The sequence below is a fragment of the Ambystoma mexicanum genome, chromosome 7q (assembly GCF_040938575.1).
Source record: "Ambystoma mexicanum isolate Mex_15411 chromosome 7q, UKY_AmexF1_1, whole genome shotgun sequence".
In the NCBI taxonomy this organism is placed as follows: Eukaryota; Metazoa; Chordata; class Amphibia; order Caudata; family Ambystomatidae; genus Ambystoma; species Ambystoma mexicanum.
Genome location: NC_090941.1, coordinates 880,442,740 through 880,460,670, shown reverse-complemented (window position 1 = coordinate 880,460,670; position 17,931 = coordinate 880,442,740). Strand labels below are relative to the sequence as shown.

The following is a 17,931-nucleotide window of genomic DNA, read 5'->3' as shown; positions in this document are numbered from 1 at the left end:
ACAAGCTCTCTCAAATAAAATAGCCCTCTTACAAGCTAAAATTGACTCCAAAAAAGCTAGCCTCGCTCCCAAAGACCACTTGAACACCAAAAAGAGCGTCATTAGTCCCGTTTGCCCACTATTTCTCTTCACCTCAGTAACGGAGGATGAAGTCATTAACATAATTGCCAGCCTGAAACCTTCAAACTGCCAAGGTGACATATGTCCTGCCTCAGTAATCAAGGACGGAGCTAAAAACTTAGCCCCCTTCATCACCACCCTGATCAACTCCTCATTTAAAAACTCATCTGTACCCAACAACCTCAACGAGGCATGGGTCTTACCCCTCCTCAAAAAACCCAATCTAGACCTGAACATACCTACTAATTACAGGGCCATTACTATCGTCCCCTTTCTCCTTAAAATATTAGATAGAGTGGCATACCTCCAAATACAACAACATTTGAAAAACAATCTACTAGGCCTGCGACAATCCGGATTTAGACCCAGGCACGGGACTGAAACAGCCCTATTGGATCTAAAAATCCAAATGAATGAAGCCAAAGACAAGGGCAATCTGGCCATCTTCCTCCTGTTGGATCCATCTGCAGCCTTTGACCTAGTTGACCATCAAATTCTCACCCAACACCTCTCTTTGGCTGCTGCATTCTCACAGAATGCCACCAATTGGATTCGGTCCTTCCATTCCCATAGGTCGACTAGTGTCTTCGCACCAGCGGCTGCAGCTGACCCTGCCCCAATCCAATGTGAAAGATGTAAAACTGAACGAAATCTACCTTGGAATTCAAGCATGGATGGCCACCCATAGCCTCTGCTTGAATGACAACAAGACTGAACTACTTATAATAGGCTCTCAGGCTTGTCTCAAATAAATTGGACCCTAGGGACCAATCATTCACTATTGAGGGCAATATCATTTAAGTATCAAAAGGAAGTCAACACGCTAGGTGTGTATCTTGACTCGACATCTCTCAAAAAACAAAAAAACAAATAAACGCCCTCATCTCATCCACGGCCTACACCAACAAATGTATCAATGCCAGCAAGCCATTTCTCTCAACCACCAGCTGCCTTACACTATCCAGGAGCATTGATACTGTCCAGACTGGACTACTGTAACACTCTTCCTGGGTTCCAAGCAAGTTTAGTCTTTAGAGACTCTGGAGCAGAGTCAACAAGGGCGGTAATCTCGTTCCATTTATTGCAGTCATAGCTAGCCAACAGTGTGGAATTGTTGGCGATCCTAGCTTGGAATGCTGCCGAAATTGCCACCTTCCTACCCATGGTGTAGAGCTCCGTGCTCTCCATGTCTGGGGGAGCTTCCGAAGAGGCCAAAGGTGTACAAGCCCTCTTCCGGGTAGTTGTGACGACTAGCCTAAGCTGTCCTGATATATAAGGGATCAGATGGTGCCGGGCGAAATAGTTTCTCTATTCGACGATTGACTGCCCTGGTTTGATTGGGCGTTTCAAGTGAGGGTTGGATCCTCCTTTGAACCCACTTTAAAATGAGTATAAACTGGATGGCAGCTTTTTTGTCCCCCAGGATATCCTGGACAAAATCCTTGTCCTGCTGAGTTTCGCGAGTCTCAATCCCAAAATGCTCAGATGCTTTCATTAAGAAGTCATTAAATACAGGCTAATTATCCACTGGCGAATCAGGTAAAGGGGAGTCTTGTGGAACTGGAGATTATATTCATCATCCTCATAATAGTGATCCTCCTCCTGATCCCCTTCATTGTCAGCATACTGGTCATAAAGGTCTGCAGTGCGAGACCTCTTTGCTGGAGGCTGGGATGAAGATTGGGGCTAAGTAGTGGAAGACTGGGGTGAGAGCTCGAGGCCTGCTCAGTTGGAGGTGTATTTTGTAAACATTCTAAGGCATTAGGGTTCTTTTCAAAGAAATCTGCAAAGAAAGACATTCTAGACATAACTATGTCTTCTGCTGACCATTTGGCTGAGCTGGGGATGACCCTAGGGTAGAGTACAGCAGGTGTGTGGGGTGTAGGTAGGTCTTTATTATGTAGGGCCTCACTTAATGGACCCTCCCCCTCTTCTTGTGGCACAGTTAAAGTGTCCTCCACCCTTTGAGACCTTTCCTTTTGGGTCTTGTTTTTCTGGGACTTGTCTCTATGATTTGGGCTCTTATAAGATGATTTTTTGGAATTAGAAACTCTAATAAGGGTTTCTGGGACATGTTTATCAGGTGTGATAACCGTGAATCTTTAGGCTTCCCTACAAGTATCGACAAAACGCGTTGAGTTTCGGCACTGGGAAGGACCTCCACCGCGTCTCCCGATGTTCGGTTGAAGAAGTTTTATGAGCAGCGTCTTTTGTTTCATGGGGCCTGTCCTGAGGCAACCGGGACTTAGTGCCCGGAGGACAGGGAATCCACTGATCTGCCCCTGGACACCAAATCTCTGCGTTTGTCAGGCGGAGCCGACACCTCGCCGCGGGTTGTGTGTTTAGTGTGGGAAGATGGAGTGCTCTTGCTGCTGGGTGTAGTCCCCACAACAGCGCCGCTGGCCTGTCTCCAGGGGTCAGAGGGTAGCACTTGGGAACGTCACTGTTCCCAGTTACCCTCGCTGTCCGAAAAGGCAGTTTTGCTGCCGTCATTGGAGGCTCCCTCCACATCCATGGCGGCCTCAGTCTGCATGCATGGCATGGTGGGCCCAGCGTTTCGTTCTGAGATCTTTAAGGGTCTTGGGTCGAAAGAGCTTACAAGTTCGGCAGTGACCTTCATCGTAGTCGCGATTTAGACACAGGTTACAAACTCTGTTTATCGATCCACGAAAACGTTCTATAACAGGATGGGCAGAATTTGAAACGTGCAACTTATTCTGATTTAGGAATAATACAGTTATACTACCAATATGAGCAAGTACATGGCAGTTACTTTTTAGAATAGCAGACACAATTCAAAGATAAGTAAGGACTTTGTAATAATTCGTCGACTCGACGCCCTTGCTGGGCCACAGTTCTTCGGAAACTTTGCAGTCCTGAACAATCAATCGCTGAGGTGCCCCGCACACCTCATCCTTGCAGGACGTCGCTGACTAGCACCGCCTGGATCGACGTCATGGTCTCGGCACCCTTGAACTTCACTCAAGAAGGATCCGTTGATGCTTCTTCGAACTACTCTACTCCACCAGGTACATTGGGGGGGTAAAAACATAGGAGAGAACAAGACTATTGAGCAATATATGGACTGGGCTTGTGCTATACATCTTTATTTTACAGGTTGCCCAGGTGGGGCCTGGGGGGGGATCTCTACACAGAACTGTGTCTAGGTAGTTGGGCCAGTATTCTGCCAATTGTGTCAACCATCTTGCTTTCCTTCCTATCTCTATTGCTGGTTTCCTTGTTATTGATCTGTGTGACATTCTAACAGTATAGTTGATGCACTTTAACGAGATCTGATAATATTGGTGGTACCACTTTAGAATTGTATATATTTACCATTGTTGATTTCTGAGTACAAAGTGTGTTATTGTGATAGTGTACATAACCTTGAATATTAATTATATAAAGACTGTTTTCAGTAATACAGTGTTCCTTTGTGGGGGCTTGGGGACTACAGTGTACTTAAGAACAAGCCTGCATCACCTCCTGAGAAGCTAGGCCTTGATTGCTTGTCCATTGCTACCCTTTAGAGAATCTTGGCTGGGGTCCTCTGTGCCTCTCCTCTACCATACAGAGAGCAGAAGTACAGACACCCCTCTCCGGTCCTTTATATAGTGGCCATGTAAAGCAGCAGTGTAAAACGTCAGGTGTGCCAGAAGGTTAATACACAGTGTAGGGCATGCAAGGGGATATGATGTTGGCTGTCAAAAATGATTAATGATGTGGTCCTATTGTATTCAGGACTGTCATAGTTGGGCTTGCATTATTTGTGCTCTCATGAATACAGTTGTAAAAACACAGCCATGCCGACTGTCACATGTTTACTTCGCTAGGAAACCGCAATTCGAGCAGGTTTACGCCAAAAAAAAAAAGAAAATCAACCATAAAGCATTTTCTAAACACATTTGTCTGTTGGAAACAAACTTTTTTTCAAAATGAAGCCCGCATAGTGGAAAATTGAGAAGAGCGGGGGTTGGGCAATGAGTTGACAAACACCGAAAACATTCAGCTGTTACAGTAACTACACCTCTCCTCTCTAGGCTGGACTATTACAATAGCCTCTTTCTAAATTTTTCTGCCTCTAGTCTTCGACTTTTACAACCTATCCAAAACAGGACTGCGAGACTTGTCCATTGCCTCAATCGCAGGGATTGTATCTTTCCAGCTCTAAAATCTCTTCACTGGCTCCCCAAGGCTACACGGATCACGCTCAAGACCGTCTGCATGGTCAACAAGGTTTTCTGGGGCCTGGGACCGCTCTTCTGCAACTTTCTCTTCCAAAACATCTTCCTTCTCAAGCTCTCCGCTGATCCACCTCCAACTCTCTGAGGGTCACACGCTTCTCCAAGCAGAGTCGGGGGCAGATCTATCTCCTCGGCTGGGGCCTCCCTCTGGAACAGCCTCCCTGCCCTCTCAAACTTGAGTAGAACTACCTCTGGTTCTGGAAGCAACTCAAGGCCTTACTTTTCGCTTCTGTTATTTCTTCTTCCTCTCACCTGCTGATGCACCCGACTGCTCTGCGCACTGGTTACCCTCTGAACTCAGGCCCAGGCTCCTGCATGTCCAGTTGCCCTCGCACTGCCTCTGGGCTCTCCAGGACTTAAGGGTCTGTATCTGGAACCCTACAATCCCCTCTCTCTGCACTTATATGCCACCCACTGGCTGCACTAACTGCACTCCCCCCTCTTCTCCCTCCCACTGGCACCTTTCCCCTTCCCATTTCCCCGCACTTGCACAATCTGATTGACACAAGGCCTAGTAAAATAGTCATTATGTCCTCCTTTTGTTCCCCCCCCCCCTTGTCTTGTCGCGCCTAGAAACACTTGTGTACAGGTGCGTTATAAATGTCACCTCATATCACCATTTACAAGCCCCGATAGCTGGGGGATCAAGGATGAGCAAACACGGAAATGCAGCAGGGGTGAGGGGTGTACTTTCATTCTTAATTATGACACTGTATCAGTGTTGCCCTTTGACCAAGATGTGCTGTAACCATGTAAACCAATATTTTTTGTGGTATAGCAGTAAACTGAAATCACGTACACAGTGGGATAAAAACGTTCGCTACTTTTGTTATAATTTGGTGGAAAAGCCACCTTGGACACATCCTGACAGAGGTTTCCGTGTTAGGTAAGAATTGGTGCAGTCACACTGTGTGAGACTATGCAACACTTATCTGCTTGGTTTAGGTAACCCACCTTTTGGTATAGGTCTGTACTACACAGGTTGGTAGCGTGACTGAGCAGCCAGGCCTATGTCAAGAGGGGTAAATGTGAGCTGTAGCAATGATATTTGTCAATACAAGTAAACAAGTAACACTTTCACTTAAGGTTTCAGTTATAAATAGTTATTTAACATCAAGTTTTAAATGAATTCTTTAAAAAGGCAATTTGTGTAAGAATGAAAATATACTTGAAAAATATTTTACATAATCAAAACAAGTTAACAGATAATCTTTGGATATGCTTCTTACACAATTCCTACATCCCGAGGGTACTTAATTCACAAGGACATTTATGGCATTTCTATATCACATGAGTTACTTTGCAGATTCTGAGGTTGCAGAAAGGAAAGCTATAGGGGTGGAAAAAAATTAAACAGATTCTCAGGATATGAGAGGACACTTAAATCTTCCAATGAAATCAACACACGCCTTTCCCAGCAATAACAGTCTAAAACAAGTTACCACCTATGAGGGACAAACAATATCAAAGTCAATGGGCTAGAAGAGTCTGCAGGGAGCCAGGACAACCAAAGTCAATTGGAACAGTCTATGGAGCTGAGGCACTTCGATCAGATACAGTCTTGCACAAAGTTAAAAAGTTTGTAGAAAATAATCACTTTTATGGTCACAAGCTGTTAAGCCTGTGAAAAGAGTTGGAATCAACTCTAAAAATAAGCTAATGTAGTTCCCAACTGAGAAGAGCACAGCTAATAGACAATGCCCCAAGCCTAAACAGTATCTCTGGTTTGAGGAAGAGTGGTGCAGCTGGATTCTGTCCCGTTACAGTGGTGCAGACCCCGTGTTCCTGAGCCTCAGTCATGGAGACAAGAGGGAGGACGTCTGGAGGGCTCCTGCGGTGGTAGTTGGGAGGCTGTCGGTAGCTACGGCATTTTCCGGTTCAGCAGCACTTCGCAGTTTCAGCGCTTAGTAAACAGCACCATCGCGTACCTCCGATACCAGTTGGGCTTCCTTAACTCTTTGGGTCCTGCACTCTGGTGAGGGGACTTGAGCTCTGGTCGTCCTGCTTCTGGAGGATTTCAGATGTTTCACTCAACTACAGATTTCTCGACCCCCGACACCCAGTTCTTGCAGCAGCGAAGAAGTACAGCCAGTCAGGGAAGATGGTCCAGTGGAGTTTGTCTCTGGGTTAGTTGGTCCCACTAACCCAAGAGAAGAAGTCGTCCCTTCCGGAGCTTCTCTGTCGAATTTAAAAAGGAGTTTCAGCACAGCAGAAGGGCTTCACCCGGGCAATTCAATGGTCCAGGAGGATGCAGCAAGCTTCGTTCACAGTTTCATTGGGTATTTCTCCCAGTGGTCGTCTCCGCCTCCATTCCTGAAACCCTCGCCTTTAACCAGGTTTCTACCATTCATGCACAGCCTAGGCTGTCAATCACACAGCACGGTGGCTGTCCTGGAACGACAGTCAACCAGGCAATAGGGACTGGTTGCATTCTGGCACTCCTAGAGACAAATGACAGAGGAGTTTCAGGATCCTCCCTCACATCCTGCCTTTTCAGGCACACTGGAGCCAGAGGCGGGTTTCAGGGCAGAAGCCTGCTAAAGGCAAAACGAACAAAGGGCTTGAACCTGGCTCAACGCACAGAGTAAAACCCAAGAAAGACCTCAAAACAGAAAAAATTATCTCCACGTAAAATGGCATTAGTGAGGGTATTGCTGCGCTATTCATCAGGGCACAGCTCCAGTTGGAGGTTAGGGAGGTTGCTTGCGCTGATGGGGAGCAGGGGAAAGTGGATCTAGGTCACCTGGACTAAGCACCAGCCACCTTCTTAGCCTTGCCTCCTCCTTCCTGCTCTTAACTCTTAGATCACTTTGGACATCCCGGCAAGCGACGCCCTTGAAGGGTAGACAAAGAAACTGTTAATTGCAGTTTGGACCAGGAGGACCAAAGGCCCGACTCCCTGCTCAGACAGCAAGTAAGCATACACTTACATGTGTTTACTCCCTCTGTCCCCACAGTCCAACCCCACCTCCTCTGCTCCCCCTGGGATGTTCCCTTGCTTCCCCTGGGATGTTCCTGTGTGCCCCCTTTACCGCACATAGGTGTTGCCTGTTTTGCTCGATTCTTCTACCCTGCTATCCCTGCCCCCCTCCAGCCTACTTCTGCAGGAGTCTGTCCTGATACATTCTGGTTGCACCATCACAGTCTTGTGGCCAATGCTGGATTTGACTTTTATGGACTTCACCCTTTCTCAACTGTCATGCTGGACTTCCTTTGCATCTTGTACTCATGGTGGCCCTGAATCATGCTGTTCCCATCTTCATCTTGTATCCTGGCTTTCAACATTATGTGTTACTACTGACTTCTGCAATTGTATGCGCTTTCCCCTCTTGCTTCTCCATTCTTTTTGACTGCTTATTCTGTTCTCTCCTCCTCTCCCCTTCTCCCTTTTCCTATCTCCCCTTACTTTCTCTTCTATGCACTTACTCCATTAGAATTCTCCCTGGACCTAGTATGAAAGCAAACTTGTCTTTCTCCTCCCCCCCTCCTCTTACTTGTTCCACCCCCAGCACTATCTGAAATGTCGTCAGGAGTATGATAGTTAATTTCAAATCCTCACTGTTCATGGCCTGTAAGAATGTCATTGTATTTTCCCTTGTTCCCTCCCTTGCCTCAAAGCGCTTTGAGAAACAGTTTATTTATATAGCGCCTATCCACAATCATATCATACAATTAATCCTGGAACACACAACACCACAGTGCTCACTTATCGGAATAGAACGCCCAGATACAACGTACGATTCTGTGGCTGCTGCTTATACTTGGCAATCTCTTCCATCGAAGGAGATGCCATAGTAGAATTTCATCTGCTTTTTACTACTTGCACAACATTCAATGCCAGGCTGCCTTGAACCATGCAGGTCTACTTTCACAATTCCACTAGTAACACTGAGCACCCACATGCGGGTATCAAAGTAGTGCTGGAATTCCAAAGAGAAGGGCATGATGATCAGGACTAAACATTTTTTAAAGTGTGAGGACGCACATCCTGACCTGTACACTGGCGAGAACCTGCTGAAAGTTCAGATTTTTCCTGACTGTTGTACCTGATCCTGCTGAGACACTCCAGGCCTCTGAGGATTAGTGTGCCCCAAAGGCACAAGGTTTCCTGTACACGCAACTAAGGTCAACCCCAGGCTCCCACACGGGGATAAAAATGCTGACCTGGTCTTGCTGCTGGAAACAAACCTGCACACGTGGAATGCCTTCTCAAGTAAGGGGACTGAAGCTCTGCACCAGCATGTCAATCACATTAAAATCAGATGGCAAATGTATGCCTTTCCAGAAACTCTGCTTCTACCAGAAGGAACAGAATGTGGCCCCAATTACTAGACCAGTTCAAATCAATATACAGACCGCATGGCTGGCCTCACAAAGAGCCCAGGTTTGCACAATCAACATGTTTGGCCTGCCTTCTGGTTTCCTGGAACAAAGGAAGTCCCTAAAACAAAATGGCTCAGAGCAGGACAAACAAAATACATTGGTAACCTACTGGCTACCAATGTGGTAAATCATTTTGCACCCCCTGGTAAAGCCAAAACTAAATTTTAGCTGCCACCAGCCTACTCCCTAAAACAAAAGTAGGGTGATAAAATCACCCATAGGCCAAAAGGGGAATTTAGAAAGCAACCCTGTGCTTCCAACGTTATGGGCTACCATGGAACATTATACTCCGTGTCAAAATGGGTTATAGTGTTAGGGAGCTTCAGTAGCAGTATCCCTGGCCCCAAAAATAGGTCAGAGATACAAATAAACAAGGGAAAAGACACACAGTCAAAGGGTCCCTAAAAATGAACCAACACATTCCACAAACATTTAATTCTGTCTTACCACCTCAGCTCCAACAAATTGACTTCATAGCACATACTGTCTTCTGAGCACAGGAGACAGCCAAACCAAGACTCAGACAAGATGAATTATTTAGCAAAAGGTTGAAGAGCAAGAACAGCAGCACAATCGCAGCAGCTTACTGCAACATCCAGAAAATAAATGGAAATTATTTGATAACCTTTTTAAAGACATCTCAGTTTCAGGAATAGAAAGCACCCTTTCCTATTGAGAATTCTCCAACCAAACATCTAAGCTTTGCGTTCTCCTGGGAAGAAGCCTTTCAGTCCGAGCCTTGGATAAAGGGCAGATCACAGGACAGCAGTGAGGGAGTTATGGAGTGCAGAACATCATACTCTTATTCCCATATCTGCGACTCCCTTCAAGGGTAGGATGTCCAGACAGATTTTGCTGGAAGCTCAATGAGGGGTCGGTTTTATGTGACATTATTTGTTGTACAGCCCAGAGTCTGGACTCTAGAGCTTCTATTGCCTCAAGTGCAAATTCAGTTCATGGTGGGTGGAGGACTCAGCAGTGTCTGGTCTAAAGAGATCAGCAAGCCATGCCCATCGAGACGTATCTTTGCACAGGGTCCTTACAAACTCTTTTATGGAAGACAACCTACCAATAGTTTTGATCTACTGTGCCATTTGGAGATGCTGGAGAAGGGTAACACCTGGTGACAACAAAGCAAAAACTTTTAATGGCTTTGTGCTCTATTCTACTACAAAGTCAACATGCCTCTGTGCCATTTTACGCCAGGAAACGGACATGCATGGACAGCAATTTTTGAACAGATCTCTCCAATCACCGATATACAGAATAAGCATGGGGGCATCACACCTTTGTAACTAAGGATGCAGACGAGGATTACACCACGGAATTTCAGTCTATTGTCCATTTCTTTATTTTCAGTGTGGCTATTTGTTTTAAACTACTATTGTCAAAAACAAGGCTGTCCACATTCTTGCGCATCTGTATTATTTGTGAGTATGGATGTCCAACAACAAAGAGATTTTATAAGGTTTAACAGATGAACACAAGCTGTTTATTTGGGGAGGAAGCAGTGAACCATATTCGGACTGCCACAGGGAACTATAAGAACAGAAACAATTCGATTTTTCTTTTTTTATTTTTAAAAGAAATTCCCCAGAACATTACAAAGTAATAAATATCATTGTTGAAACCAAACCTTTGAATAACATTTCCGAAATGTGTAACTCACTGCTAAAAACAACAATTATCAACTATCAGTCATAGTAGCAGATTAACCAAGTAACAGGATTAATAAGTAATAAAATCATGAAAACATTTTCATTTAGTTTAAATAAAGTTGAAACCAAATACATACCACAGAGCTATTTGCTTCAACATAGCTCAGCTCAGGCATGGCATTTTTGGCATATATTGTGATGGTCACTACTCCTCCAGTCTGGTGCCAATCATGTCTACAAGAAACCAGCTTTTTATCCTATAAATAGTAGAGACGTCAGAATCCACAAGTCAGTGCAAATGCATACCACTTTTCTGCTTGAACAGGAATTTCAGAATGCTTTGCATGCAAAAATATTATAAAATGAGCACATAGTTGGCATACATGCTGCGAGTTCACGGATGCATATTCTGTGCAGACGAGGTGCAGGACTGAGAGCTCCACATTAACTTTGCTGCTACAATAGCCCCCAAACATTTTAATTTTAACAATCTGTTGAAACCTTGCATCCTTTTTAAAAGGTGGGTAATGATAGTATGGATTGTAACCATATATAGTCTATCTTGCCATGACAGTCAGTGTCCTATGTGAGTAGCCAGGAATGAGAAGCGGACACAGAGGACTCCGATTGTTATGTTTATTGAAATGATAAAGGGGTTGTAAAATGCCCCATTGCCCCTAATCAAGGAAGTATTTCCCTACCTTAACCAAAACGAAGGGTGCGTCAAGATGTCCAAAGCAAAAATGTCCTGTATCCGAAACACTATCCTAGCCCTGACATTCTACAACTAACTCTAAGGTGCTAAGGGTATAATGCCTTTTGTTCAGAAATTACACAAATGTTAAAGTTCCACAAAAAGGTATAACTCCAACAAAATTTCCAAATGGATAATGTTCACAGTTCCAAAGGTTATTCCCCAGGATTCGCTCCACGCAAACATATAAAAACATATAAAAAGAAGAAGGTTGATCAATTGATCCAGATGATTCCCTCACTTCCCTACTAACCTCACAAAAATGTTGCAATGATTAGAATTCACTTGGTTAATTATGGGTGCTAACACCCTTGTCCAACAAGGCCATTGTTAATGTCAAATTATGGTTTTTAATGTGATTTAACTTGTATGATTTAATGTTTTGTATTTATTGATTAAAATATTTGAATTTAAAATATCTGTCTAAATACATGATGACCTTGATTTGTTGATAATTGTAAGCTATCTGACCTAATACATATGGTGTGAAGCTGTTTTGTAGATTCCTGTGTATACTAGTGTTAATTGTCCTCCTTCACACAGCCCCCGAAAAAAGAGGACTCCCTTACTCTGTACCACATATATATCCATCCATCCATCCATCCATCCATCCATCCATCCATCCATCCATCCATCCATGGGTCGGCTCCCCTCATGTGATCCTCCCTCGCATAGCCAGCCCCAAGGTCAGGATCAGTTGGCGGCTGCCGTCCCTTGGCCACTTGAGGAGAAGCTACCCCCAGGAAAGGTGTGATTACATGGAACAGTTTACTTACCTGTAACTGTTCTCCAGCATGGGTCTGGCATGGATTCACATGCTCATGAATACGATTGGCAAGGCTCAACAGCAGTACAACACATATCTCCAGATCCGACGCACCTTAAGCAAACAGGTTGCGCAGCACTGCTTAGCCGACTCTGGACTCCTCCCTGGAATCCCTGTGCACATAGTAGAATTTTGTGAAGGTGTGTGTCAACCTCCACGTAGCAGCCCTGCACATGTCCAGCAGGGGAACCCCAGTGATAAACTCTGTTGTAGCAGCAGTGGCTCCAGCGGAGTGGGCTCTAGCCGGTCTCCAAGGGGTCGGTCAGCGAAATGAGGACAGTGGATGATGCAGCCGGAGAGCCACCTGGATATGGTGGCCTTGGGGAGGGCCTTCCCCTGATTCACAGGCCCAAAGTTCACAAAGAGCTCACAGGTCTTCCAGAAATCTTTTGAACGTGCCACATAGAACTTCAAGGCACGAGCAATGTCCAGCATATGCAGTGACCGTTCAGCCGCCGAAACCGGATTCAAGAAGAAAACTGGAAGCACCAAAGGTTCATTGAGGTGGAACTCAGATGGGACTTTTGGCATTAAGGAGGGGTGAGCGCAGAGCACCACCCTAGTAGACTGTAACGATAAGTAGGGGGCTTTTCAGGAAAGCACCTGGATCTGCCCTATCCGCCTGGCCGAAGTGATCACCACCAGGAACGCAGCCTTTCATGAAAGAAACCTGAGAGGAGCACAATGTAAAGGCTCAAATGGAGGACCCATGAGCTTTGTGAGGACAACACTGAGCTCCCACGCCAGGGTCTGAGCTTTCACTGGAGGGAAAGACCAAAAGAGGCCTTTCATGAATTCTTGGACCAGTCTGAGAGACCATAATGATGGCTTTGTAGGTGAACCGGTGTATCGTGAAGTGTCTGCCATGGTATGGCAGGAGCTGAGGAGCAGGGACACGCAGCGGAGTGATGCCCTGCATCCTGCAGCACAATGAAGCATTGCATTTCCATTTGTGACCGTAGCACGATGGAGTAGAGGGCGCTCTGGCCTTGGCAAGAATGACCTTACACTTCACCGGAAGGTTGTAGTGGCCAAACTCTTAAGGCTGCAGGAGCCAGGCCGTGAGGTTCATTGATGCTGGATCGTGACGTAGGATGGTTCAGTTTTCCCTGGAGAGCAGGCCTGGAAGAGGAGGCAGCCTGATGTCCAGTGCCGCTGATAGGCGGAGCAGGTGCGGGTACAATATCTGGCATGGCCACGCTTGGGCGATGACTATCTTCTTGCAGCGTCATCTCTTCACAGTGTTGATGATGCGTAGCAAGAGGAGAACCACAGCAAAAGAGTACAGGAATGGCCCTTCCAATTGAGTGGAGAAGGTGTCCCCCATGGCCCCCGGTTGAGGGAACCTGCTGGCAAACTGCTTGCATTTGGAGTTCGCTGCCGTGGCAAATAGATCGATCTCTGGACAACCCCATTAGCGGAACAGACAGGTCACTTGGCCCTGGTGCAACTCCCATTCATGATCCAGACCAAAGTTCCCTGCTGAGGGCATACGCTATGGTGTTCTTTATACTTGCTAGGTGAAAAAGGTACGAGGAACATGTCCGGAAGGATCGCCCACTGCCATAGGGTCTTTGCCTCTAAAGAGAGCAGGCGGGGTGGGCGGGGGGGGAATCAGGTTCCGGCCTGCTTCCTGATGAACATTGTGGTGGTGTTGCCTGTGAAAATCCTTAACACTTGGCCTTTTAGCAGCATCAAGAACGGCTTGAGGGCCCAGAACATGGCCCGAACCTCCAGCCCATTGATGTGCAGATCCTTGTCCGGCAGCCAAAGGCCTCTATCGTGGGACTGCCTGGTGTGGGCACCCCAACCGCCCAGCGAGGCATCCGTGGTGACTGTTGCCTGAAACGGAGGGGTTTGGAATGGGGAATCCTACGTAAGGTGAGTGAACCTCCCCACCATTGAATGGCTTGCCTGAATTCCAGGTTGAGCTTCGGATGAATGGGGATGTGAAAGTAAGCATCTTCCAGATCAAGAGTTGTCACGTAGTCCCCCTTTACGCCATTTGGCCGAGCACTTGTGGCAACGTTACCATCCTGAACTTTTGGGACCTTCGGTATTTTTTGAGTTGCCATGAGTCCCCCCAACTCCTGACTTCTTTCAGACTAGAAAGTATCTGGAGTATGCCCCAGAACCTCAGAGTCGCAGCGGTATGGGTTCTATTGCACCCTTTGCCAGCATGGCGTGTACTTCCCGCAGCAGCTGGGCAGTGTGTTGTTCCTTCCTGGTTACAGGTGGAACATGAGGGCACTTGTGATCGAATTCCACTGTGTCACTGTTCTGCAAAATGTCTAGCACCCATTTTTCTGTGGCAATGTCTCTCCAGGCAGATGAAATTTCAGACGGCCTCCCAGTGGGGTGCGGAAGTGGGGGCCCAGGCCCTGGGCCAAGTCATACCTGCTTGATTGCCTGCGGCTTCCTCTGCGGGTGCCGACAGCGCTGTGAGCCTCCACTGAAGTTCTGGGACCGACCTCTGTATGATTCCTGCGCTGTGCAGAGGGAAGGATGGTGGTAGGAAGAAGAGGCCTAAGTCTTTGAGGATATTCCAAACGTACTCCTGGAGGACCGAAAGGAAGAAGAGTGGCACTGTTGCAGGGTTCCTAGAGACATTGCGGTCCCTGTGTCTGCCTTGATGGCCTGCAGCGTTTCATCCACCACTTGCCCGAAGAGCAATACGGATTTCTTTTTTACCGAGGATTCCCAGCCTGACGACAGGGAAGAACAAGTTACTTTCTTACCTGGTAACGTTCTTTAGATGGGATGGTCCGACGACGTATTCCATATCTATGACAGATAATGTCCACAGCTGTGCTGCTTTGGAAAATCTTCGGCATCTGCGTCCTGCATTGATGATGTCGATGCGCCGTCCCCGAGGACCTCCTCCGACGGCCGACGTCACCCGATGTGATAAGTAGGACGCACGACGCCCGTAGCCTCAGTTGTAGTTTTTTCCCCCCAGACCGTGTGCCACCAGTTTTCTGCCAGTCAGACACACAAGGCGTTGCGGAACGCAAGCTGCAATCGCAAAAGAAATTCTGCAGCGGGGAAGGTAGGGGGGGAGCGATATGGAATACGTCGGACCATCCCATCAAAAGAACGTTACCAGGTAAGAAAGTAACTTGTTCTTGGAGGGGATTGGGTCCTCCGACGTATTCCATATCTATGACAGACTCCCAAAGCAGTACCAAGCAAGGAGGTGGGAAAAGAATTTAGAACACAAATTTAGCATGCCCAATCAAATTGCGGAATAAAGGACTGCCTTGCCAAGGGCCAGATCCTGCCCTCGGATGGAATCGAGGGAGTAGTGACGTACAAAAGTATGTACTGAAGCCAGGTGGCTGCATCACAGATGTGACGAATAGGAACACCTCTCTGCAGGGCAGTAGACGCAGCCACTCCCCTGGTAGAATGGGCCCGCAAGCCAGCCGGAGGGTCCTTACCCGCCAAGCGGTAACACTCGGAGATAGCTAAAATAATCCAACGAGACAAAGTCTGTTTCGTCACAGCTTGTCCCAAACGCTTTCCAGCGTAACCAATGAAAAGTTGATCGGCCACTCTGACAAGGGACATGCGCGAAATATAAAAGCTCAATGCTCTCCTAGGATCAAGCCTATGGAGCCTCTCCTCTTCCTTACCAGGATGTGGAGGAGGATAGAACACCGGAACAACCACCTTCTGGCTCAAATGAAATTCCGAAACCACCTTTGGAAGAAAGGAAGGACGAACTCTAAGGACAACCCTGTCCTTATGAAACAAAGTGAAGGGTGGCTTAACTGAAAGTGCCTGTAACTCACTCACTCACTCTGCGAGCGGAAGTAACCGCAACCAAAAACACAGGTTTCAGAGTTAACAGTCTCAAAGGGCAAGAATGCAAAGGCTCAAACGGAGCACCCATAAGAAACTTAAGAACAAGGTTCAAATCCCAACCGGGCACCAGAAAAGGTGACGGAGGGAACACGTTAGTGAGCCCTTTCAAAAACTGGGAAATTAAAGTAATCTTAAAATAGGAACATTCTTCAGACGAGCGCTTAAATATGGACAGCGCCGCCAGGTAACCTTTAATGGTGCCCACTTGCAAGCCCCTGTGGGCCAAGGAAAGCAAAAAAGACAGAACCATGGGAATGTCGCACTCAAAAGGATCCACATTCTGAACTCTGCACCAGTCGCAGAACTTTCTCCAACGGCAACGGTACAGAGACTTTGTTGCCGGCCGCCTGGCCAAGAGCAACACCTCCATCACATCTTCAGGGAAGTCCCAATCCTTATACCTCAACCTTTCAGAAGCCAAGCGTCAAGGTTGAGGGATCTGACCTCTGGATGGAGAACCTGACCCCCCTCCCGTGAGAGCAGATCGTCGTCGGTAGGGAAGACGACGTGGAGGGCAGATGGACAAGTCGAGAAGGTCCGGGTACCACGTCCTCCGGGCCCACGCCGGAGCAATGAGGATCATCCGGGAACCGAACCTCCGTAACCTCTGCAGTATTTGCGGGATGACAGGGACCGGAGGAAGCGCATACAGCAGTGGGAATGACCACTCCACCATGAATGCGTCTAAGGCGCCTTTTGGAGGAAATTCCCGCGAGCAGAAGCTTTCGCACTTCCGGTTGACACTGGAGGCGAAGAGATCCACTTGCGGGGTCCCCCAAATGGCAAAGATCTCCAGGAGAATCTCCTGAGCCAGCTCCCACTCGTGAGAGTTCGTGCTCTGCCTGCTCAGAGCATCCGCCGTCTCGTTGTCATCTCCGGCCAGATGAACAGCCGAGATCAAAACTTCCTGCTGGATGGCCCAGAATTCTTGCTGCATCACCTCCCTGCACAGAGGAAGTGACCCTGCCCCCACCCCCTTTTTGTTGAGGTAGTGCATGGCCACTGTGTTGTCCGTTAGAATCAGGACACACTTTCCTCGCACAGTCGGCAGAAAAGCCTTCAGGGCTAGCCTGGCGGCCCTCAGCTCCAACAGATTGATATGGAGTCTGGACTCCGATGGAGACCAACGATCGCTGACTGTCAACTCGTTGGCATGAGCTCCCCATCCCGTGAGGGATGTGTCCGTCACGATCGTCACCCCCGGCCAGGGCAGCCAAAATGGGGGCCCCTTCATCAGCTTGCCTTCGACGGCCCACCATAGAAGGTCCTGGGCGACCGAGGGTGGCACCTGAACAGGGTCCGACAGCCTGCCGGAGGACTGAGACCACTGGAGCTTGAGAGCCCACTGCAAAGATCTTATCCGCAAACAAGCCTCTGGCACCAGAAGAATGCAGTCTCAAGAACTCGGACGCTGGGAGATTCTGGGCAAGTTGAAACTTGTGCATCAACTGCTGAATGTGAAGAACCCTCACCTGGGGAGGAAAACACTGCCCCAGGGATGTGTTGAGCACTGCTCCGATGTACTGGAGCCGCTGTGTTGGTGTAAAATGGGACTTCTTTAAATTGAGGGAGAAGCCCAGCTTGTGAAGGGAGTGGCAGGTGACGGACAGATGATCCAGGACTTGCTCTTGAGAGCTCCCCCTGATCAACCAATCGTCCAGGTAGGGGTAGATGTGAATCCCCCCCCTTTCCTGAGATGCGCTGCCATCACCACCATGAGCTTGGTGAAAACCCTCGGGCGGAGGTCAATCCGAACGGTAGGAACCGAAACAAAGTGCGAGTCGCCAACCGCAAACCTCAGGTACTTGTGCTTGGGATGGATCGGCACATGGAAGTAAGCATCCTTGAGGCCGAGAGACACCAACCAGTCCTGAAGTTGAAGGGCCTGGAGGACTTGAGAGAGAGTAACCATCTTGAACTTGTCCTTCCTGAGGAGTTTGTTCAAACCGCGCAAGTCCATGATGGGTCTCAATCCCCAGTCTTTCTTCGAAATCAAAAAATAAGGGGAATACCATCCCTTGTTCCTCTCCGCTACAGGCACCAGTATGCCACCTTTCTCCAGCAGGGCGTGAATTTCCT

General features: G+C 47.6%; 1 protein-coding gene across 2 annotated transcripts in view; it reads right to left on the bottom strand.

Annotated features, from left to right (window-relative positions):
* The window catches only part of CHORDC1 (cysteine and histidine rich domain containing 1), a 232,117-nt gene that overhangs the window by 80,027 nt on the left and 134,159 nt on the right, over window positions 1–17,931 (bottom strand). For both annotated transcript variants that reach the window (XM_069639393.1, XM_069639394.1), the window contains one exon: window positions 10,543–10,662. In XM_069639393.1, the coding sequence (XP_069495494.1) occupies window positions 10,543–10,662 (120 nt within the window). The remainder of the gene's footprint in view (window positions 1–10,542; window positions 10,663–17,931) is intronic.